Here is a 25033-nt window from a genome sequence, read left to right on the forward strand (position 1 = left end):
CATTAATGATCACATTGGCCTCAAAAATTAGACAGGGGGTCATATTCCTAAGATTGAATCCGTTATCAAGGAAACAGCTATATGGACAGAAAGTTTATTTTTTCAGAAAACCACAAACATGAATATCAAGTGTCTCAAACTTTGGAAATCTCATTGGTTCATGTGTCGGATTTCGGCATACTTTAGGAGTCTTGACACTTTTCAAGTTCCAAGAAGAATATTGGATCTGAAAAGCTTTTCTAATACCCAGCAATGAATTGCACAAGCAATAGAGTGGAAAACGCATGACCAAAACTCCAACATATTAGCCACAACTGCAAAACAAAGACTTTGACTATCCTTCTCTGAAACAACCCCTGTTGGTTTGCAGTAAAGCTGTGATTTATGCCTAAGAAAAAAAATAATTTTTCTTCTCAACAGTTGAAAAGTCTGTGTAGATCTGCACTTGTCCTGTCCTAGGCATGTTTACATTAAAAGTTGGGTCATCTGGAACCCACAAGACTAACTTTTTTTTTCCAAGGATTTTTTTTATCTTCACTGGTGTCCGTGGCCGACTTAAAATCCTGTCCACCTTTGTCGTGGGAGGATCGTACATCAATATAAGGGTGGGGTCATCTGGACCCTATAATATAGCACAAGGGTTAGTGCAACAAAAACTGGAGTTCAACATGTTCCTTGTGAAAAATAGTGGCTTCAAGTCTGTAACAAAAAAATAAAGATCATGAAAACAGGGTATTTTTCAGGCTAGAGCCCTTCTGTGAGTTTCAGTAGAGCAGTTGAAGAACATCATGTAACACCAGGAAGAAGTGCAGATCGCTTCCCTAGAGGAGAATCCTCCATTTTTGACTGGAAAAAAAGGACTGAAGTAGAAGAGGCAGGTATTCAGAAAGAAAGATGCACAAAAACGAAGAAAATAAAAGATTTATAATTACCAAAAAACCCACAAAAAGGGCAACATTTATTAGTTTTAAATAAAATAGCATTTATACAACCTCTGGTCTTTGTTTCTCCTAGCAAAGAAGTAAAAGTCTGAAGAAATATTTACACTGATAACAGCCTTGCAATGTGATTTAATCAGCTCGAGATAAACTTAAAGGTATTACAATGGTACATGTTCTTTAAAAAAAACACTCCTTTTCTTTCAGAAATCTGCCTTGTAGCTCACACTTCCCCTGGTTTCATGCCTCTGTGTTTAAATAAACTATTCACATGTGTGCAGTGACTTTTGCTTGAAACCCTACTTGCCCTTTTTCTTCTAGTTTTACTGCAAACAGAATGAAGAATTACTGCAACAGCGAAGGGTCAACCTTAATACTGACAAAACCAAAAATACCATTATTAACTCAAATTTTGACACTTTTAAATGCTCTCAATTTGTTATTAACTTTCTTCTTCTATTTATTCCACCATGTATTGTTTAATAAGTCCTGACTGTGTTGACTACAGGCATCTGTGCTGATAAAATCCATTTAATACTAAGTACGTGTGTGTGCGGTTTTGAAAAGCGCAGCTGGCATGTTTCCTTGGTTGTGATCGTTGCTGCAGCTATTTTAGGACCCATTCAGGAAGTGATCTGCAGACAGGCTGCTAATGGAGAACTCTGCTCAACTGAACACAGCTCAACCATCAGGATCCAGAACTAGTCTTTGTAAACAGCTGTCGTCAGAAAAAAGGAGCAACTTTCCTGAATCTAACGGGCATTTTTACTCCAGTAACTTTCATCAAATTCAAGTACAAAACTTTTTAAAGCATTAACATTTTTACTCTCAGTTTTACGTGCACCCATGTGGGGGCTTGTATGGTGAATGTCAGGGAACAGCTGCATCATAAAGACCCACCTCAAAGACAAATGTGTTTTTGGTGTTTTTAACATGTTATTTCTCACAATGGAGGACATATGAAGAAATTAATATTATACTTGCATTTCTGAGTATTCCTTTATTCAAATCGTGGTGGATCAGGAGCAGATAAAAACCTGCCGTTAGGAAAAAGCTTTCAGTTGTGACACAGAAATGGGCCAGCCAAAGTCTTACTGCTCTGCTCCATTCTGATGCCACAACTTGTAGACAAATAGATTCATGAACGTCTTTGTTTTCCTCGTCTGAGCTGAGTCAAAACTGTACGACTGGATAGCTCCAATAATGTTCGCCATTTTTGTTGCACTGCTGGGATTGAAAGCCAGTGTAAACAAAAGGGATGATGGGATATCAGTGAAGGATTACTTGGGTACCAACAGTGAACTCCTCTCGCTCTGTAGAAGCTCAAAGGGGCCATACCATGAAAAACCAACTTTTTGAGGTTTTAAGTGTATTATACTGTTCATTCCTCACTATAAACAACTATAAATCGGTATTTTGATTTGTTCACGAATTTCTGAGTAATCCTCTAAAAACTGCACTCTCAACAGCAGCCCCCCAATACCAACGAAAACAAATTGGTCCTCACGATCTGACGTCACAAAATGAGAACCGCCCCTTTCAAGAGTCTGCTCGAACAGCACCGCCCCAGTCTAACACCAACACAGTTTCTCCATTGAGCTAGCGGTGATCAGCAAAAAACTTTCATTTTAGATAGAATACCATATATCTTCCAATTGTGTCCCATTTCAATAAATTCCAGCTCAAACAGGTGTTCATTACTTTAGACACGGGGCTCCTTTAAGACACCCCATCCACCCCAAACCACCTGTTTGGGGTGGATGGGGGTGTGGGTTTGGGTTGTGCCCAACCCAAACCGGTTGGGCACAGTCACACAGACGTCAAGTGAATTTGTGTTGTGAACCAGTGGCAGCTAAAGGCAGATAAATATTATGTGCATCCATCTTTGAAAAAATGTGGATACGGTTTATTTTCGTGGGAGATATGAAAAAAAAGGGTCTAGGATGACATTATAAAATGGGTGGCAGCCACATGTAGCGCCAGGCGGAGCTTCAGGAATCGAGTCATTTTACTTCCGGGTAGGAAAAAAAATAAAAAAATAACTCATATTTCATAAATAATTTGTTTTTTAGTGTTCCAAAGGTAATATATGATCATTTATATGGATATAATTTACTCTCAAAAGCTTAAATAAATCATGGTATGGCCCCTTAAAACAAACTTGTGTGTTTTTAGCTTTCTTTGTTGTAACCATGCTCTTGTTCAACCAAACCTAAGAACATGCGTTTGTGAGTTGAGCAGCAGAGCTGAGAATGTGCGGTCCACCCATGAAAAGTTCACCAAATCTTCTCTGCCAAGCCCTCAAAAACAAGCTCATTCTGCCATTGACTCCTGTTTGGTGTTTGCACAGCTGAAGTTGAAAAAAAAAAAGAAGCCATTTTGGCAATTTGATAGTTTTTTGGTTTAACAAAACATAAGCCTCAATGGCGTTTGAGAGTCCCACTGCCAAAATAGCTTGGCTCGTCCTCCACATGCTGGTCAGCCCAATGATCACACTGGGCGATGGGATGGCGTTCTTTATCCACTTTCACAAGTCTGCCAGCGTGGTTGTGTTGGTCGTTCTGACACAAACAGCTGGCAGCAACTGGGAGAACCACAAGCTGAAAACAGAAGCCAATGACAGCCGTTTTGCATTAGCAGAGAAGATTTAGCAACATTTTTCCTTGGTGCCACCAACATACTCGGGTCTGCTGCTCATCCTAAAAATATATGTTTTTGACATTTCAAGTACCATAAAGACATTTTCTAAAGACATATTCCATCAGGACGTGACTTATCATCAATAAGTATTGTAACAATAAACAAAATAAATTGGCAACGATGAATTTTATGAATTTATGTCCAAACTTGTTACTTTCAGAAGGCCTTAAATATCATCCATTTCTGTTACACAACAAATCCTGTGGATAAACCGGAGCAATAATACATCCAATGAGTGGGATAAGATAAAAAATAGTCACAGATTGATCATTAAAATTATATATTTTTTCTCATATTTTTATCTCCTGAAATGGAAATCAAATTTTAAATGTAGTTTCTTCTTACAAAAATTATGAATTGTCTTCAGAACAGAGTGAGATGAATCTGCACATTTCTCCTTGTCTGGTTTCTCTGCTGTTCTTGACCATCAGAGTGAGTTTGACCTGCACGGCTGAGTGCTGCAGACCTCCAGCAGGTACGCCAGCAGCCTCCTTCCTGCACTGTGATGCCTCAGCATTACTGAACCTGATTATCTCATTAATAAAGTCAAACCACAGGGGATCAGCGGGCGCTCCGGTACGGTTCATGCATTCTGCCATGAGCCATGCTGCTTGGAGGAGGCTGCATCCTTCTACAGCGTAGCAGAAAGAGGACCAAAAAACAAACAGAGAAGTGGCTGCTGCCTCTAGGTTGGATGAAGGTTCGAGACACACGGTGACTTTGAGAAAATTAACTTACAATATAATCAGTTTAAATTGCTAAAAGAACGTGCAACATCTGAAGCTACATACACACTGGCCATGTGACATGTTCAAGAACATGCATGTTCTTAGACGTTCATTCAACCCGTAGTGTTCACACTGGTCAAGCAGGCGGGGGCTTCTTCTCTTTCTATTTCTACTGATTACTGGTATCCGTCCAGCACCTACAGTTGGAATAAGCTTGGTGCAAAATGCCAAAGCAGGACAAACCTCTATTCCGATATATGACAGACTTGGTTTCATGTAATTCCTACCGCGGTCGACACGGCTCACATAAATACAAAAGACAACGACAAAAGTGGAAGAATGACGACAAAAGCCACAACGGAAATGAATAACAGACATTTATTTTTTTTAAGTTTCATTTAATTTTAAGCTATTCCCTCTTCTTGAGGTACGTGATTTGTACGAGATTTGTTAGTAGTATGTTTGTCTGAAGTATTTAATTTAGTCCATCAGTTTGTGGACAGCAGACTAAAAACTATGAAGAAAAAATCTGTTACTTATTTACGGTGTGATTCTCTTCAGTCGGCTTTTGTCATCGTGCTGTGTCCTTTGCCGCCGTGTTGTGGCTTTCGCTGTTGTGTTGCTCCTTTTGCCCTTGTGTTGTCAGGTTTTTCCGTGTTATGGGCTTTTGTCGTCGTGCTGTGACCTTTGCTGTTGTGTGGTGGATTTTGATGTAGTGTTGTGGCTTTTTTTGTGTTGTGGATTTTGTTGTTGTGTTGTCAGCTTTTGTCCTCACGACTACTTTTTTCGTTGTGCTGTGTCCTTTGAAGTTGTGTTATGGATTTTGATGTCGTGTTGTGGCTTTTGTCTTTGTGTTGTCGGCTTATGTCGTCGTGCTGAGTCCTTTGCTGTTGTGTTATGGTTTTTGCTGTTGTGTTGTGGCTTTTGTTGTTGAGTTGTGGCTTTTGTCATTAAGTTGTGGCTTTTGTTGTTGAATTGTGGCTTTTGCTGTTGTGTTGTGGCTTTTGTCCTCATGCTTCAGCTTTAGTTGTTGTGCTGTGTCCTTTGTTGTTGCAGCTTTTGTCATCGTGCTTTTGCTTTTGTCGTTGTGCTTCCACTTTTGTCGTGGCGTTGTGTCTTTTGCCAACATGTTGTGGCTTTGCCGTTACACTTCGGCTTTTGTCGTTGTGTTGCGTCTTTTGTCGTTGTGTTGTGTCTTTTCCATTTATTTGAACCGTGCCAGCCGCCATAAATTCCGGCCACAATAATTAATTTCTCTTTCATGATCAGTTTTCAAATGGTTGACACTTCTGTGAATTAAAGGAGGAGTCATCCATACCGAATTCGAGTCTCTGATTGGTCAAAGTTCAACTGGTTTGACTTGTAACATGTGTTCAATGGTCAGGCGTTTTGTATGTAGAGCCTGAAAACGGTTGTAAAAACTTTGTAGCTACATGTGAACATTAGAGGTTTGAACGTGGAAACCTGAAACGTCCATTTACGCAGGTTATCATAGATGTTTCATTGGACGTGGCTGCTTTGCCGAGGCCATCCCATTCGTTGACACACACCCAGGTGGGTGAAATTTATTGTCGGCATTTGAGGAGGAGCAGAGAACTACAGAATCAGCCAGTTGGTGGTTTAACCCCCCAATCCAACCCGTAAAGGTGAGTGTTAAACAGGAACGTCTTGAGACCCATTTTTAGAGCCTTTGACTCAACTGCAGATTTAAACTCATGACCCACCAGTCTCAGGGCGGACACTCTACCACAAGGCCACTGAGCTGGTCTGATAAAAACTCAATGTGGGAGAAAGGTAGAAGAGAAAAAAAAATGTCGCAGCAGTTCAGCGGGTTCATTTACACAAATGAGGTCTTCACCTGAAACCCAGCCAGCCTGATTCACGTTCTGCAATTCCGGATTATTTTAGCCGTCGATCATCTCAGTCAGTCAATAGAAAATGTTCCAAAACCTGCCTCATGTGTAGGAGTGTTCTGATTTGTAAATAATAATAAAAAATGGTTGAGTCGGATAAAAAAAAAAAAACTTCCCCGTCTCAAACAAACCCCTGCTCCTCCAAACCGATGCTTGCAGCCTGGAGCCACCAGGTATAAATCAGTTATCAGACAGTAACATAGCAACCGTGTGGCTAAATGTCCCACCGCACGGTCAATACCCCTCCCTCACACCGTCCTGCTGTCCCGCTGCGTCCTCCTCGTTCCATCTTCTCCTCCTTATTGCCCTTTGCAGCGTTATCAGCTAATGTGTGTGTGCTTTTCCCCTCCTGCACTGCAGCCACTGTGGCACAATTACCACAGCTGCTGCACTAATGGCTATTGATGCAGCTGAGCAACCCCCCCACCCCACCCCTAGACACACATACACACACATGCAAACATTCATAAAAAATTCATGACGCTGGCTCAATAGGAAGGTGTGGGGGGATATCGCCGGTACTCCAAAGAACAACAAATGTCATCTAGAAGGAAAGAAAGAACTCGATCTTGAAGGTTCGAGCAGACAGGAAGAACGATGGCGTAATCTCAGTTCGGTGTGAAAGAACGGGGCTCCCTCTCGGAGCCTTTGTCCTTCACTCGGAGCGCTGCTGGCTCAGACTGTACCGGGGATCACCAGAGACAGTCGACAGACGGAAGGAGGAAGGAGCAATCGAGACTGATGGGCAGAAAGACGATGGCAGGGAGGTAAAATCCAGCAAAGAACCAATAAGTGACGAATTATGTAACGCATCAACATAAACAGAAGAGGATACGTTTGTGTGCGCGGGGGCTTTTTCCTTTTTCATTCTGACTGAGTTGAAATAAGAAAAAAACTCAACAGGAAGTTTCCTGACTACAACAGGAAGCTGAAAATAGGCTGTTACAGATTAGGTGATAAACACAGTCGGTTACTGTACTAGAATAACAGGAGAGGGCAAAAGGCCACGCTACACGACCTCTGTCAAAAAATTATACGAGTTTACTTAAAAGGAATACTTTACAAAGTTAATGCAATTAAGTATTTTTTTTCTGGATAACACATAGATGAAGCCTTTCAAGAACAAAACAACCACTCATTACAAAACATTATCAATGATTATCAAGTGCTTTAAAAATATAAAAAATTCTCAATAAATCCAGGAAGATTTCCTAACTCCCTCGCGACCTCTTGACCTTCTAAAACAATCATTGGACCCTCAGAGGTGAAGTACGGAGGCCTTGACCTGAAGAAGCCACAGCAGGGAAATCAAGAATGGGTTGTTGAGAAGAGTTCAGGCTGAAACTGACAAGACCAGCTCTGAACAGAAACGACTGACATTTTATTCTTACTACAAGTTTACCTTGAAAGAGAGATGAACGTCTGAAAGAGGAGGCGGTTTATGAAGTGGTCAAAGTGCATTTCCCAGCCATCATCAAAACGGAGAGAGGCGTGTTTGAAAGGAAACTAATGTTAAATAAAATACAGGCAAGGACGCTACATGAGAAAGGCTGAATGAAGATCAGACTTCATTCATAAGTGGCAGCAGAAGAACAGTCAATGAGGGAGTCTTGTGCAGTAAGGCAGATTAACTTTGGGGACTTGACATTTTTAGTGACTCGATCATTTGGTAGAAAAAAATCCAATATGGCTGCTAAAAGCGAGGATTTTCGTCCTGAATTTCCATCCAGTTTTATTTTTATTTTTCCTTCTTGGGACAGAAATTCTTCAAACTGGGCCACAGACAGAAGGTAGTAACGTTAAAAACGGCCCCCAAGAAGGTAGTACACCGCACCAGGAGAGACTCTGAATGATCTGGTGAACCCAGACATGGTAACTTGGTTGCTGGCGCCCCTGTAGAGCTCTCCAAAACATACTAATGCAAACATACACTCTCCAAAATATACAAGCTACTCGCTCAACATCATCCATGTTTTCCATGATGTGCAACCAATTAATTCCGGAGAAAGTTTGGCGGTAGCTCCTTCTACAGGCAGCCAGGGCGTCAGGGACATTGCCGGGCAGTAAATTTGATTTGCGGCAAAAGAGGGGCAGCCAACGCAAATATGACTCACAAGTCACGTAGGGTGTGAATGCAGCTTTAGGTGAAATTCTGGCTGAGATGCTCTGAGGTACCACCGGCAGGGTCAAAGATATAACGCCTTAGTCACAACTGCCCACACAAAATATCAAGAGTTTGTAGAAGAAAAGGTTCATGCAGTTTTTTTCTACAGGCATGGTGTGGGCAAACAATGATACAACACGAAAGGGTAAATAGGGATGACATAGGTAAAACACAGGTATGTCATATGGATTTTACATTTTCCAACCATCCTACACTGCACAAGGAACCCATTAGTGATGTTTGAGAGTTAAGTGCGCACTCCTTGCATGCAGTCTGCATTGTTTGTGTGGACATCTTATGGGCAGTTTACATATCATGTAAACACCCTGTGCATGTGGCATTTGTGCAAGGTCAGTAAGGGGCCAATGCATACACCTAACTAACGACTAGAGTGTATGGCATAAGGGCATCGTACGACAGCATCACCTGTAAATCATAAGTGTGTGCAACTTACATCAGTCTTAGAAATACCTCCCGATGACAATCGTGCGTTGCATTTTCAGGCTTTCTCTGAGGCACTTATACAAACCTCAAGAGATCTGCAAGACACACCTGTGCTCCCCTTAAGATGCACTGAACTCTGGCTCCTCTCTATGACCCGCCGTGGGTCCAGAAAACCTCCAAAAACCCCTGCACCCAGATAGGGTAAACCCCTGTCTTGGTGCATGTAACTAAAACTTAAAGACACACTTCAATAAAAATCATGTTTTTGGTGTCTTTATCATGTTCTTGAGGCAGTTCTCTGATTTGGAGGACGTAAATAATCCCCAAAAATGTAATAACTTTTTTTTTATTGATAATTGCAATTTGGAAGGGGGCTGCCATGGAAGTACCTGCCAACAAGTTCCTTTTGTAAGTTCTGTACCAAAGGTAACATGAGGACCCCTCAAGTTCAGTGCTGAAAAGAACTATTCCTGGAGAGCGATTTGCTTTCATTTCCAGCTCCGATCCTCATTTGTCTTCCAGCTACCACTCCACTACTCTCTGTTAATTAGTTAGATCAGGTCCAAGTTGGGCCGCCCGGCCTTAGCTCTTTATTTCCACGACCAAGTGGTCAAGTCCAGGCTTGGAGTTGTCAATCAGCCTGTGTTCTTTACTGAAACCAATGCAGAGTGGACGTTACAATCTGAATCCTGAGTTTGAAACTAAACCGGATCTCTATCCATTTAATCATCACTGGAAACTTTGATCAACTTCACTGTCAAACTGCTGAACGGCCAACAAGTCTTGGCACCACTCATACACTGGGACATGCACACCCTTCTCTCTGTTACTATAACTTGATAGGCAGTGGGAGTCGGGGTCAGTTTTAGGACTCTTTCTTGATTGCTATAAAACTCAAATGCTAAATATTTTAGATTTTATGATAAAATGTACCACTTTTACCAAATGAGTAAAAAATCTTTGCCTCCAAAATCACATTTCTAGTCCTGATAAATGTGCAAGCGTCTGAGGAATGCCGCTCACGCTCTCTCATACTGGATCATCCAGGCATCTCTGATAACCTCCTCATTCATATTTTACCATGTTTCTGTTTGTGGACGCGCACGAGAGGGTGGAAGCAACAAAGATGCCTTCCCACAATCCAACTATCAATAATGCAAAAACGAAACTGTCATTCAGATGCTTCCTTCACATGACACCAAGTGCTGTACGTACGCAGGGAAGGAAGCCGGTCGCCGCCTGACAGAATGCAAACAAAAGGACGGCCGCACCACATAAGCCAGAGATAAGACAACACCACTTAAGATACAAGGCTCTCTGATGGGTTCCTGTTTACGGTTCAAGAACAACATGTGATACAAAAACACTGAGCACCAACAGAACACGGAAGTCAGAAAGCCAACACCAGCTCCCAAAGAGGGCATCCCCAAACAAAACTGAGCAAAGGTTAGGTTACAAAGGTTATGGATCAAGTTTTTCAGCTGCTTCTCACTCTATGAAGTCCCAAAGTAAGTCAACCCATTTCATTCGAAGACTTCTCCGTTCAGTCTGAAATGGAACAACAACAAAAAAAACATTCATAAACAAGAGCACGTGTAGACACAGTATTGATTCTGATGTTCATTTCCAAGCAAGAATTTCTGGGACCAAAGAAATCCAAGAGTGAGAAGGCACTTGATCTTCCTAAATGTGATCCTTTGTGTGCACTTTCAAGTGATTATTGGGATCAGGGACTGTTGCTTGTGTGGGCACTGATTCCTAAAGTTTCTCAAGAGGCTGACAGACAACTTCTATAAGATGCAGACTAAATGAAGAGCAAGAGAGAAATACAATCTGCGGCCCTATGATCTTCCCAGATTTGCTGATGAACTCAGCTAGAGTGGAGACTATCTATCCATCCGAACTCGCTGAATCCCTTTTGGGGTCACCAAGTTGCCAAAGACAACTCAGCCACTGTTGGGCGATAGCAGGGTATACCCTGAACAAGTTGCCAGTCTGTTGCAGGTCCACACACTCACCCCTATAATTGAAGTTCTAAGTATCGTATTTTTTTCAGAACAAGTCACTGACAATTTAAGGCCGATTTATTGTGTATTGTATAGTAAAAAAATAGAAAGTTCTTCAACATTAACCAATTGGAATGTTAACATGTACACAAGTTCTGTTTTCAGTCCATTCACATGTAAATTTCACAGCAAAATGCCAGAAAAACAGGAAACAGGTCCAGTTTTCAAAATAAAACTTCCATTGCACTTTCAAATTAAAAATGCATTAAATGTTATTTTACATTTAAGTTGACGTGTCCACATGAGAACGGACATTAACATCTTGGAAAACACTGGCCATTCATTTTTGCCATTGACAAAATGAACAACGAAAGCTTAAATTTGGAAGTACAAAAACATAACATCATCCATGACTCAAAACATGCATTTTACAAGGAGAACTACTCGAAACGATAGGACAAACCACTCCTCTGGAAGGCAGTGGCGAGTGGGGCCCAACCAGAGACGCAACAGAGACTATGAACACCAACTAATAGTCCTGAACGCAGTGGAGATGTACTGCAGTTGGACCAATCCTGTGTTAGAGTCACCTAATTACCTATAGAGCACGTCTTTGGACTGTGGCAGGAAGCCAGAATTTTATTTTATTTTTTTTATTGACCAATTGAACATTACAAACCATGAAATTTTATATGTATACATGTGCACACAAAATGAATTCAATTGAAACATTAGTAAAGTAAAAATAAAATATATATATAAAACAACATAAACCAGATTAACAAAATAAAAGAAAAATTTTAAAATATAAATATAGATAAAATTAAAAGAAAATGTCTAACAGTACTCAGAAATCTAAATTAAATTGGGAGGCATCAATGTATAACAACCCCAACTAAGATTACAAACACAATTTTCCATGGTTTGTTCAGATGGTGCCAGCTCAATCCTGTGACTACATTGCCCTTCACATGGTCAGAAACTGGAGCAAAGATGATCAGAAGAAGTTAAACAGATGAGAAAGTGAAAGGCAGACTGCACTTTTACAGAGCAGCTGCAATGTCAGAATGCAAGTGCAAAAGCAAAGTGCTCTATGATGAAGATGTAAAAAAATAAATGAACCACATGAAAATATAATGAAAAAAAATTATTTCTGGACTGATTTCTAAAGACATTTTTTTTTAAATGCCTCTTTCTTAGTCGTTGTTTACCTAAGCCGCACCACAGATGTTTTTCTTTACTTTAATATCTCACGATAACCATTTATAATTTACTGTACTGGTACAGACAAAGGGTCTGAGCCAAAATCCAATGTGTTCCTTCAAAACATGTTAATAAGCGTGGGAGGAAGGGAATGTGGTCTCCCCAAATCAAAAACATCCAGAGCTTGTGTGTGCATGTAGGATGTATGTGTGTTTGTAAATAAAAAAAAAAGTACTGAAAATGTGGAGCAAACTGGAGTCAAAAGAGGTAAAGAAAGAAGTCGGAAAGCTACAGTCAATGCAAAGTGGAAGGAGCCGGTGAAACATGCGAGCGCCGGGTCAAAAGCAGCGTGTGCGTGACGTCGGCCGGCGTCACACGCTGCGTGTGTGCAAGTCTGCACCGCGAGTGTCAGCTTCAACGCCAGCTCACGGGTTTAAATATAGAAACTGGGCAAAAGTCCCAGCTGACTTGAACAATGCCATCGCCACCATGAAGACCGTCCACGCCGCATTAGTGCCGTTCCACTGCTGAAAGCGAGGAAGTGTCGAACAGAGGGAGGAGCGCAGAGGAAGGGAGGGAAGAGGGAAGGCCTGGTTTTTATGAACACTCAGCCGCCCACACTCCGGCCTCCGCTGCCAAGAGTTGAACAGGACAAGAGCGAGACATTCCTCAGCGAGGAGGATGCCAGAGCTGAAGACAGAGCGTCCCGAGCCTCAACTAACAAGCCTCTCACTGAGCATGTCAGCCTCGCAGCTGCAAACTTGTACGCTATTAGATAATCAAACGTGACTCAAAAAAAAAGACGGGTCACAGTTCTGCTTTGAAGCAGCATCGAGGTCCGTTGGGCCGGAGACACGTGCCCGCAGCTGAAAGGTCACGGGTTGGATCCTGGCAACGGCCCATTTGTTTCCATCAGGATCACAACAAGACACTGTTTTACACCAGACAGACTCGCTTAGCATTTCAGCAAATATCTGAGGCTAAACACGGGCAATGTCACATCAGCTTAAAGCACGGAAAAGCACACAAATACAACCAATTGTTTCAGCTATTAGCAGAGGTCAGAACTGGAAGCCACTTTCGGTTAAAGATTCTGCATTAACCCAATTAAAAAATGTTACAATTAAACACCAATTTCTCTATGCACAAAATATACAATAAACCTTTTAGAAGCTTTTCATTCTAGGTCATAAGATTTTATTCTGAATCTATGCAATAATTGTCCCCAAAAATATGCAGTTTTCTTCTTGTACTTAGGGTTAGAGCACACGTCAAAGTCATGGCCCGGGGCCCGGATCCGGCCCTCTGGGTGATTATATCCGGCCCGCCAGATCCTTTTATATTTTTGTTATTAACAGGAATTCTAGAATAGTTATTCTGTCAAATAAAGTTAGTTGCAAATCGTGAAAAAAAAAAGTGTCTCGTTGAATGCTGTTCATTTTATATATATATATATATATATATATATATATATATATATATATATATATATATATAAAAAGATGACAGACAACTATGACAAGGTTGGGATATTTCTTGGTTGACAATGGTATTGAGAGAAAGGGAGAGATGTTTTATCAACATTTGAAAGTTTGGGATCCTGTTGGGTTTCTTTCTCCTCCTCTTTTCTCGGGGCTGTTGAGCAGCAATCAAAAATGGTGTGATTCTCTCAGGTGGTTTGGTTTAAAACCAATAGTTTCCTCAAAGGCGAAAGCAAACTGAACCAATTGAAGTTGTAAAGGATTGAATTTTCCTTTTCCTTTAAACTCAGCGTGAAAGTACCTTAAGAGATTTAGACAAATATGTCAAACGATCAGATGAAGGTTGAATAAATCAGAGTTGGCTTCGTCATATTCAACAATTTGTTCTGAAAACTGTAGTTTTTGGAGTATAAGTCATGTTTCTTATTGCAAAACTGAAAAAAGTTCTAAATTAGCCAAAATAGCTAGCAGGTAGCGGAAATATTAGCTAAACTCCAAAATAGCCTAAAAAACCTTAATAAATGCTAAAATAGTCCAAAAAAGCTAGTAGAATGTTATTATAACTTTCCACTTTACTACACTCAGACTCCATACAATAAAAAGTAACGACTAATCGATTATTAAATTAGCCGTCAACTTTTTTAATAGTCGATTAGTCGACTAATCGCGGCATCCCTACTCGATACTCTAAAATCTAGCCTGGTCCGCCTCTGGTCCTGCTTCCGGAACCAGTGCCACAGCTGGAACTGGTACCGGATTCAGGTTAGAGTTGGAATGCCGTCCCAGAACTGGACCGGTAGCGGACCTGGAGGTTTGGGACCCCTGATTTAATTGGAACAGCCAGCACGTCAAAAAAAAACGACGAGTTTGGGAAACCCAAAATTTATGTCACGGAGAGGTCCTTAACCAAACATCAACATGTGACGACTTGGGAATGAGAAAGTATAGCAATATGTTACCACCGCATTGTTAGAAATGAGCGCAATATAACATCAGGCCTTTAATAACAATAAAATAAAATGATCTGGAGGGCCGGATAGAATCATCCAGAGGGCCGGATCCGGCCCTTGACTTTGACAAATGGATTTTTGACAGTGCGACTTGACGTGCCAAAAAATAGTCACATGTGGTGGCGAGGATTCATAATTCTGTGCTTTTTCTCTCTGCGGCCTTTAGTCCGGTGGTCCCCAACCCCCCACGGACCGGTACCGGTCCGTGGGGGGTTGGGGGCCACCGGACTAAAGGAACTGCTGTGAAAGCCTCTTTTAGTGGAAAAGAAAATGTACAAATAAGACATCAAACGCTCCCACGGAGAGCTGGATGAACACAAAGAAACACAATCCTTCAAAAAGGAATTTCTTGAAGAGGATGGGAATCATCTGAAAAGGATACTCTTGAAAAACCCAGAAAAAGCAGGTAAATTTGACCGTTTATTAGCAGCGGCACAGCAGCACTGTTTTTGCTGTTGTGATTCACTCAGTCCTTTCAGAAACCTGCACTGGTGCCTGATGTAATTGTCTATATTTCGCCTCTTTTGTCCTTCTCCAGGCCTCAGTTTGTATTTCCACGCAACGTTACAAAAGTCCCCCCCACAGGAAACGCAAGCAATGAAAGACGGTTTGTCCTCCGAAAATAGAGGGTTAGCATGTTTTCCTCAAGATGGTGGCGCCTGTCCTTAACAATGTATGCAGAAAATGAGAGTCCTGCATCCAGCGGAGTTTGGAGGTCAACCATCAAGCAGGTGCTGCCAAGCAAACTCAAACAAAATGAGTCCCCTCCAGAAAGGCCGAAGTTTTGGCAGTTTGCATGAGGGTGTGCGCTAACACAATGCCAAGAGTGGAGACAGCAATAAATTCAGAGGAGCAGTTTTTTGACGCCCGTCCAGCTGAGGTAGGTTATGAGGCCATTTCCAAACAATTTAAAATTCATTAACAAGATACATTTGTCTCGAGGGGGAATATTTAAAACAGCAATCATCATAGAAGAGGCCAAAAAAGTGAGTGCTCAGAGTTACTTCTCAGACTCTACAGGCCTCAGCCAGCCTCTTTTGCAGGAAAAGTTCACTGATTCAGTTAAATATGGATTTTTTTTTTACAGGAGATAGTCCAATAAACTCGCCCAAAAAAACACAAACTTTGAACCAACTATTGGGCATGGTGGTAGGAGGTTAGTGATTTGGACTTGGGCTCCAGAGCCACATGTGACTCTTTTATCTCTCCATGGTGGATCCTTGGCCAAATATAAAATAAGTCAGGGAGACTGCTGACTCAGCAATGTCGACCGTCTGAGTCAGCAGATCCCTGCTAATGGCTGCCTAACCAAAACTACCAAAAGAAAAAAAATAAACAAAATCAGAAAACTAAGACTACCAAACCACAAACTAAAATAACAAAACCCAACAATGTAAGACTGCCGAGGACAAAGAGGGTATATATAAGAGAAGATTAAAATAGCATTTTTTTAAAGTAGGGATTACTTAATTAGCATTTATTTATTTTAGATTAGTTATATTTACAAATAAATGTCTGAGGTGCACATAGATGATAAACTATGTTGGTTTTTACATCCCTGTGTACCTGATGACATCTCGTTTGCTCAACGATACCACCAGAATGCATAGATTTTAGATGCAAAGCAAAACTTTGGTAAAAAGTTGGATCTTTTACGAGTTAAAATAACATATTATCTTAAGCTTAAGTGTCTTTGAGTATCTTTTGAAAGCACTTCATAAATTAAATGTATTATTATTACGCTGCACAACATGGGTTGTTGGAGCCAAAAATAGACATAATTTATATTTATCATTTAAAAAAAAGAAGGTCATGAATGCAAATCCAAATTCCTTAAAGGCTAAAGTAAAACTATACGGCTCCTTCTAGGTTTTGATAAAGGATCCCAAATGGCTCTATTACTGTTAAAGGTTGCTGACCCCTGACCTATAAGGCATGGTGGGAAATACGTAGAGGCTTCCCCGCGTCTTCCTCTGTGGTGTCACTAATACTTAGCCCATAAACAAAAACTTTCCATAATTACAGGCTCGTCTCCTCCCTGATGCGGGCGTGTCTGAGAACCATCAGGCTGAAGTGCATTGTGCAGGGATGCACACGGCAAAACAAAAACCTGAAGGAAATCCCCCCTGAGGAGTTTTTAACAATGCTTTCTTTTGCAGGTCGGTTTCCTAAAAGCTCAGACTCTTAGCATGATCCAGAACTTCAATTTGAGGGATTTTAGCCTGAACTTTACCCATCTACCAGTGCTCCTGCACAGGTATTCTTCTCCTCACTGCTCACTTCAAAGGACAGTCTGTAACACAGACCCTCCACAACACACGCCCCTGGGAATTTTTTTGTGTGAGACACATCAACGGCGTGCTTGGCTTTCCCAGAGCGCCTGCGTCTGAAGTGACTACATACAGCCATCTAGCTGCAGCTCTGAAGGAAAACCAAGGGAGAGGGACTGCAGAGCTCTGCTTCCTTTCATCCCCCCTCCATCACAATCCATGCCTACACAGCCAAGAACTTACAACGCAGCACAAAAGGGGCTACAAAACAGGCAGCTCTGTGGGTCTCGGCTACTATTGAATCCCGTGTTTGCGTACAAGCTGTCGCCATCAGTGACTGGGAAAGGAGCAGGCGGGGACAGGAGGGAAGGGATGCCACTGTGTCTTTAAGCCGTAATCCCTCCATTCTTGGAGTATTTGCTGCCGGCCATCTAATGGGCGGTTTGGTTTAATGTCCACAAGGAGCTCCTGCACTATTAAAAAAAAAAAAAATCAGTGCCGGTCTCTCTGGCTCCTAAACGAGGAGGAGGAACTGGGTTCACGAAAGCAACAAAAGAGGCGACAAGACGTTCCCAACATGACTTCTCCTTTTCAGCAATGATAATAAAAAGGAAAGCAGATCTTGCCCAGAGGGAAGGTGGCGTGAGGAGAGGACGCCGCAGCTGCAAAACATGCAAGCAGCTCCAGCCAAACTAGAAACAAAAAACCTGATCTTTCAGAATCTGATCTGTGGCAGACTATAGTTCTCACAGGACAGCTTCAGAGGTCCTCCATATGTAACCACTGCCCCCTACCAACAAGAAAGGACTCCAGCAGTTGTTGCAGGAGAAATATTTCCCTCAGAAACTTTGAAAGGATTTAGCAAAAAAGGATAATTTTGCAAAAGCATGTGATTATTACACAGCTAATAAATAAAAGCTGAAGAGGAGCGTGCAACTCTGTGGAGCTCAATCTGCTGCAGCTTTCTGCAAGGAAACCGTGTTGCAACATCTTCAATACAAAAAAGGAGAAGTTGGAGGATGCAAAAATCTGACAGCAAACTTTTCAAAATAAAACAGCTTTATTGTAAAGAGAAAAGAAGCAGCACTAATGCTGCAGAAACAGATCAAATATCAGCTGATTGAAGCTCCAGCAGCTGCTTTGTCAACAAAGTCCGCTTTTTAGGAGCTTTGGTGAGCGTGTCAACAAGTTTGATGAACAAAGTGCAGCTTTAGGAGACGCTCGGAGCTCGTTCTTACCGCGATCAGCGTGTTATTCCTCTGCTCCGTGGAGGACGCGGAGTCCGGCTCCGGCTGTTTGCTGGGCTTGCTGCCGCCGCCTCCGCCGCCGGACTTCTTGGCTCTCTGCTCCAGAGTCCGCTGGAACAGGCTGACCGTCTCCCTCCGCTCGATCTCCAGCTGCTCGGCGTGCGCCTGCTGGTAGCGGCTCTCGCAGTTGACGTGGTGTCTCCGGCAGCCCTCGATCCGCTGCCGCAGCCGCTCCACCACCGTGCTGTGCTTCGGTATGCCCACCGCCGCGGCGCCCACCACGCCGCCGCTGCCCGGGTTCATGCCGCTGTTGATGCAGAGGCCGCCGTTGGGTCCGGCAGCGGGGGAGGCGAAGTCCCCCATCACCGCGCCGAGCGGCTGCGGTCGTGGAGGAACTTTTCTCCCACTTGGGCACGCCGCCTCCGCCGCCGTCCTCCGGCCACCTCTCCGCGGTGAAAGGTCCCCGCGCGGCCGGCCAGCACACGGAGGTGTTTAAAGGGCTTTAAAGTCGCTAAAAATCTCACAAAAACAGCCGGGCTGCCACGCTGCGAACAACAACAACAACTCCACGGGAAAAAGCGACCAAACGTCCGCGGACTGTCAGCCGCCGAGCCCCAGCAGCCGTCCCGCAGAGGAGCAGCCCGCTCCCCGCTGCCTCTTCACGGCTGCTCCGCTGAGAAAAAGTTTTGCTGCCGCAACCGAACAGGCTCCGGAGTTTCCCAGTGAACTTGCATCTCACTCGGTTTCAGTCGTTTGAAAGCAGCGCCGGCGAAGAGGTTGCTTTTTTGTTTTGTTTTCCTTTTTTACCCCTCAAAACAAAACAAAACAAGCGGTCGTCCGGCCCAGAGGCGACTACTGAAAAGCCCCGATGGCACAAAACAAGGGGGCGAGAAGCAGTGGCGGAAGTCTGTAGTCACTGCCTCCTGCCACCATCACAATAATCAGGTCCGCTTCCCCACCATGCGAGCGGAGTGATATCAGGACAGAGTTGAGTAAAAACCAGCTAGAGGCTGCGAACAGCCGACGGACGCCCGGAAAACCGGGAGTGGAGTCCGCGGGAGAATCCAGGAGAGGAGCTGTCGCCCAGAGCTCCCGGCTCTGCCTGCACAGAGTCCGAAGATCTCACACACACACACACACACACAAAACTGAATCTGGGGGGGAAAGTGCGCCAAGATAGTTCTTCTATTTATGACAAATAACCGTGGTGATACAAACAGAAACTAGAAAAGTAGTGCTTCGTTTTCAAAACACCAAACAAAGAAAGTAAAATCTAATCTTGGAGGGCTGACTCTGAGATAAAATATTTTTGCAGCTTTTGCTGTTGTCAAACTGGTTGTTTTCTCTTTCTTTTTGTTTTAGTTAAATAGTTATATGGAAGCTTACCTAGCTTTTCTTTGTTGTTGCCAGTTTTCTTGTGATAATGCGATATTGTCACGGATTATCACAAGAGAGCATTTTTTTTTTCTTGTGATAATTAATATTAGATGTCCTTATCAGGAGATGAAAAAAGTGTTATATTGTGATAACACATCTACAATCACGCTATCCCAAGAAAGAAGTTCTTTTCTTTAGACAACAATAGGTGTCTTTATCATGAGATAAATAAAAAAGCAAGGTAGCCCCATTGTGGCTTCTGTAGTACAAAAGCCACAATGGGGCTACCTTGCTTTTTTGCCAGTTTTCTTGTGATAAAGCGACAATATAACGCATTATCACGAAAGCGCTTTTTTTCTAATAATGAAATATTTGATGTCCTTATCAGGAGAGGAAATATTTTGTTATATGGTGATAACCCATCTACCATCACAGTATCACAAAAAAGTTGTTTTTTTGTGATATCTGTATCATGAAATAACACATAAAAAAACAAGGTAGGTTGTTTGTGGTTTTCGTAGTAGACAAGCCGCAAAGGGACTAACTTGCTTTTTTCACCCGTTTTCTCGTGATAACAACATTTATTATTTATCTTGGGACAAAAGACACCTAACCCTTGTTTCCATTGAGCGGTCCGGTACGGTCCGGAATAATACGGTATGATCCAGTTAATTTTGGCAAGTGTTTTCACTGAATGCTTAACTATAAATAACTGTGGTGATACAAACAGAAAACTCAAGAAAAAAGTTATTTTGTTGTGATAAATATAGGTGTTTTTATTGCGAAATAAATAAAAAAACGTAGAGTGTCTTTTGTTTTTTACTAATGGCTTTTTTTGTTGTTGTTTTTGCCAGTTTTCTAGTGATAATACGATATTATCACGCATTATCGCTAGAAAGCAGTTTTTTGTGATAATCAGATATTAGATGTCCTTATCGGGAGGTTTATTTTTACAGTGCATCGGTGGTGTAGACCACTAGCGCGTCATTGCGTCATTGTAGTGTGACGACTAGAAAAACAACAACAATGGGGGTAATCTAGAGGCTCCTCTTTTTTTGCTTTACTTTTTGGACATCGTGTGTAACAGGAATTTGATGTTGTTTGAAAGAAGACTTCTGGTGGCTAAGAAAAATACAGCAGTAAAGAGGAAAATGGAAACACTAGCTTAGCGCTATAGTGGTTTTTTTATATTGTCGTCATCACTTCCTGCAAATCAATGGGTGGCTGAAGCAGCTAAGGCCCAACTGTCCCGTTCAATTTTTCTATGGACCTACAATAGATGGGGGCCCTCAGAAGAGACGGATCGGTACTGTTTAATGGGTCAATTTTACAATATAAATTCTCAAAATACCGAAACCGTGCCGCAACAGACCGCTCAGTGAAAACGAGGCGCTATAGTTATTACAAGTTTTCTCTCATTATCACGAGAACAAAAAAAAGCTTTCTCGTGATAGTGCAATATTAGTCGGGTATTAATCAATTATTAGATGTTCTCATCAGGAGATAGCACATCTACCATCACGCTATCACAAGAAAATAGTTGTTTTCTCGCGTTTATGTGATAGTAGCTCTACCATTAGGTTATCACAAATTTAGTTATGTCGTGATAGCGAGATAAAACGAGAAAACAGGCAAAAAAAAAAAAATCAAGGCAGTGCCGTTGATGTCTTCAAGTACAAAAGCCACAAATTACCTACCTTGTTTTTTTTGCCTGTTATCTTGTTATAGTACATTTACTTTAATCCTATTAAAAAAAATGTGTTTTCGTGATAGTTTTATGCTAATTTTTATCCATAGATAACAAATTTAGCTTTATCACGATGGCAAAGACTAGATGTCTTTATTACAAGAGAATAGGCAAAAAATGCAAGACAGGCTGTCCGCAGCGCCCATTGTACGAAAAACAGCCTACCTTTCTTTTCTTTTTCCCATTTTCTCATGATAATGAGATAATTGATCTCATTATCAGGAAATAAAACATGTTTTATGTCATGATAGCACATCTACCATCATACTACCTTTTTCACAATCTAAGTTCAAAGCGGCTGATAAGAAAACTCTGATAACCCACCGTTTTAGCAGCATTTAAACGCATCATTTACACACAATTCTTGGTGTAATGAAAAGAGTCTCACATCTGATTTATGTGTAAATGCAGCTTTTTGTGTGTTTTAGGCGATTGGTGCGTACCTTTTAAAGATTTGTATGTGTAGTAAGTTTCAAGCTGGTGTAATTTCTGTATATGTGAATACACAATTGCAAGTGCACACAGTTACACACAAAATGTATTGTATGAGTTACAAATCAGGAATTGCACACACACACATCTGATGGAGCTATTTTCTCTCCAAACGTTTCCTCCTGACTTCCAGCAATGTAAATGTGTCCTCTGTGGAGGACATTTTTAAACCTAGTATATCCCTAACCACTACATACTAATGAATGGCCTCCTTTGGGACAATTGGAGCTTTTCAATTACACAAATTGAGTGATGGGGCATTGTTCTGGGAGTTGTAGTTTTTGGTGGATTTAAAACAAAAAAAAATTTACTGGACACAAGAAAAAGTTGCTTTCTCAAGACTCTTTTTACATGAAAATATTTGTTATACTTAGATATCTTCTATACATTATAATAATTAATTTCCTTTTTCTTGTAGTCTTAGTCAAATATTTCTCCGCAATTTCTGAAACTGTAATTATATTCACTTTAATTTCAATTTAATTTAAATTAAATTAATTTTATTTATGCAGCCCAATCTTATAAACAGTTGTCTCAACGGGCTTCACACCTGTAATTGTCCAAAAACATAAAATCATTCATAAAATATAAACAATAGCTGAACTCTAAACTAAACAGATGAAACTAAACTAAACCCTTCAACTTGTAAGGAAAAACTCCTAAAAAACAATTCTGGGAAAAAAAGAAGAACCTTCTTGGATGTCCACATGGAGAAGGGATCTTCTCCCAGGACAGACAGGATATGTACCAGGAATAAGCGTATCCAACTTTTCAGCTACATGTTTGCTACACAAAAGTGTAGCGGATGGGCTTTTACCCAGATGGAGCTGGGGGACATTTGGGGGCGCAAGACGAGCCAGAAGCGAGGTCCACGGTCAAGGACAGGAGCACAGACAAGCCACCTGGAATCTCTCCCGCTCCCCTGGAGTGGAGTGGGAAAAAGGAACAACACATGAATCACACTGCACCAAACAGAGGCATAGAGAACTTAATTAAAAATAATTGATAGGATAGTGAAGTAGATTGAAATAGTAGTTTTTGTCCACAGTGGCCTGTTAAATTCACAAGGGCGAAACACTGACATTCTTTTTAATTTGTTAAGTTAGTATGAAATTGCAAAAAAAATCTCTTAAAAAAGCACTTGTAATTTTACTGAATCAGAATGTCTTGAATGCTGCATTGATCATATTGAGATTGATCATATGAACAGTGCTGAGCGCACATGCCACCCTTGACTTTTTCTTCCAGGGTTGTGCAGAAATGTCACAATTTGTTTCATTTCTCAATCTCGGTAAAGTTTTAAATTAACCAATTATTTACAATATTGCCTCAGATATCACATGTTTTGTGATTAATTGAAGAATCATTTCAGTTTCCTAGAGTCAGATTGGGCTGAAAAAGTAACAGATTGTAAAAAAAACTAGCAAATTATGAAGTTAAACTGAATCATTTTCTATAAAGACATAATCTCTAATGCTCTATAAGAAGTTTTATAACTCCACTTTGATACCATACAAGTGTTTTCATTTGAACCTCAGATTAACTAACATTAAAAAACAAATTTCATCCCTAAGACATGGAAGTTTAAGCAAAAACTTAATTTTACTAAAATGCCACACAATTAAAATTAGTCATGGCTGTCAACATAAAAAAAACTCAGATTCATGAAAACAAAGGCTATATTAAAAATACATTTAAAAGACAAGAACGTAAAAAAAACATAACTACAACAGAAATAAATATAGTTTTTTAATGGAACAGATAGTACAGATCAAGATTTTTTTAGGTACTTTACAATTATTTCAGATAGGTATTCATCACTAATGACTCAATTATTAGTTATTCATTGTAACTAACATGTAAGATGAAGCATCGTTAGAAGTGACTCAGTAGTTTTGTCATACCGAAAGAACTTCTATAGGTTTTTGAGCTTCATCATATAATGAAAAATAAGGGTTACTTCCTCAGAAATAAGTCATTATTTGGACGTTGCCAATTATTTATAAGAACTTCCAAAGGAGTGAATCATCACACTTCAGAGTAAGAGATAATCAGAGATTATTCTCATCTTAACTCTTTACAATCACACCAAAAAAATACAAAATAAATCAAATGATTTGCTTATTATTACCTCATGTGAATTATTTACACAATAAAACTTTTAAATAATATGCTTTCAAAATATTCACAACCATTTGACTGAGTTGGCAGTTCAGGGGTTAAGCTTCATAAATCATTTTCACACCTGATACAGAGAAGTGTTTCACCTTCTGTAATGCAGGATATCAGCAAACCCAGTTTTTCTGGGTTGTAAGAATTGATCCAGCACGACTTTATTTATATTTAATTTTACTATCAGGCTCCAGGAAGGACTTCCACAGCAAAGAACAGAAGAACAGTTAAAAAAAACACGTCAAGACGATATTGACCCTAGAAATGCACATGTCCAAAGTCTCTGACTTCCATCAACTCCTGCGTCATAAAATCTGCAAGTATAGCTTTCTTAGAATATTTTAAGGTGTGTGAACTGACCCTTTTACTGACCCTTTACTGACCGCCTGCACGGAGTGTGCACGTGATACATAAGTGCCCATAGAACACTGTAAGATGCCCACACAAACTCGGCTTTGATTGTTTCGTTTTCTCTTTACTAACAGTCAGACAATAAGGAGCATGCACTTGTAACATGAACAGAACTCAACAGACGCGGTGGAGGGTTGAAAAACTAAAAAATCCATATTTTGCACCTACTTCACCTTTACTAACCTCACGTGTTGCATAATGCTGCATTCACACCAGACACAATTTGCACAGCAGGGGCATTTAGTTTCAATGTTAAGTCAATGAAAGTCACGATCTGAGGTCCTGAGGCGTGATTTGGGTGTCAGACGTGGCGAGGTTAACGCGGCATATCAGCTAATCAGAGACTCAGCTTTGGGCACGTGACGTGAGTGAAAAAAAAATCCAATATGGCTGCTCTATGCGGAGGATTTTTTTATCCTGAATGTCCATCCATTTTCTAAACCTGCTGGGGTCACGGGGTTGCTGGAGATGGTTCCGGTTACTGTCCACACTGGGAGAGACTCTGAATGACCTGGTGAACCCAGACATGGCGACATGCTTGCCAGCGTCTTTGTAGAGCTCTCCTAAACATATGAACCCAAGCTACTAGCTCAACATCGTCCATGTTTTCCATGATGAGGCACTGAATGAAGTCCAGAAAAACATTGGCGGTTGCTCCGCCCACACGGCTTGGGCGTCAAAGACATTTTAGGGCAGGCATCGAGGAGTAAGTTAGACATGAAAAGAGAGG

The 25033-nt window shown here is 41.2% G+C and overlaps 1 protein-coding gene across 4 annotated transcripts in view; it reads right to left on the reverse strand.

The window, feature by feature from the left end:
* The window catches only part of maml3 (mastermind-like transcriptional coactivator 3), a 153671-nt gene extending 130953 nt beyond the window's left edge, over positions 1 to 22718 (reverse strand). Inside the window, exons 1-2 of one of the 4 annotated variants that reach the window (XM_024290021.2) lie at positions 22538 to 22648; positions 18096 to 19206 (exon numbers count right to left, since the gene is read on the reverse strand). In XM_024290021.2, the coding sequence (XP_024145789.1) occupies positions 18096 to 18467 (372 nt within the window). In that variant the 5' untranslated portion in view covers positions 18468 to 19206; positions 22538 to 22648. Of the gene's footprint in view, positions 1 to 18095; positions 19666 to 22537 lie in introns of those variants that run through there. The other 3 variants (XM_024290020.2, XM_024290022.2, XM_036213747.1) reach the window with 3 other exon arrangements.
* Positions 22719 to 25033: the final 2315 nt, after the last annotated feature.

This window comes from Oryzias melastigma, linkage group LG1, assembly GCF_002922805.2.
Source record: "Oryzias melastigma strain HK-1 linkage group LG1, ASM292280v2, whole genome shotgun sequence".
NCBI classification, from domain to species: domain Eukaryota; kingdom Metazoa; phylum Chordata; class Actinopteri; order Beloniformes; family Adrianichthyidae; genus Oryzias; species Oryzias melastigma.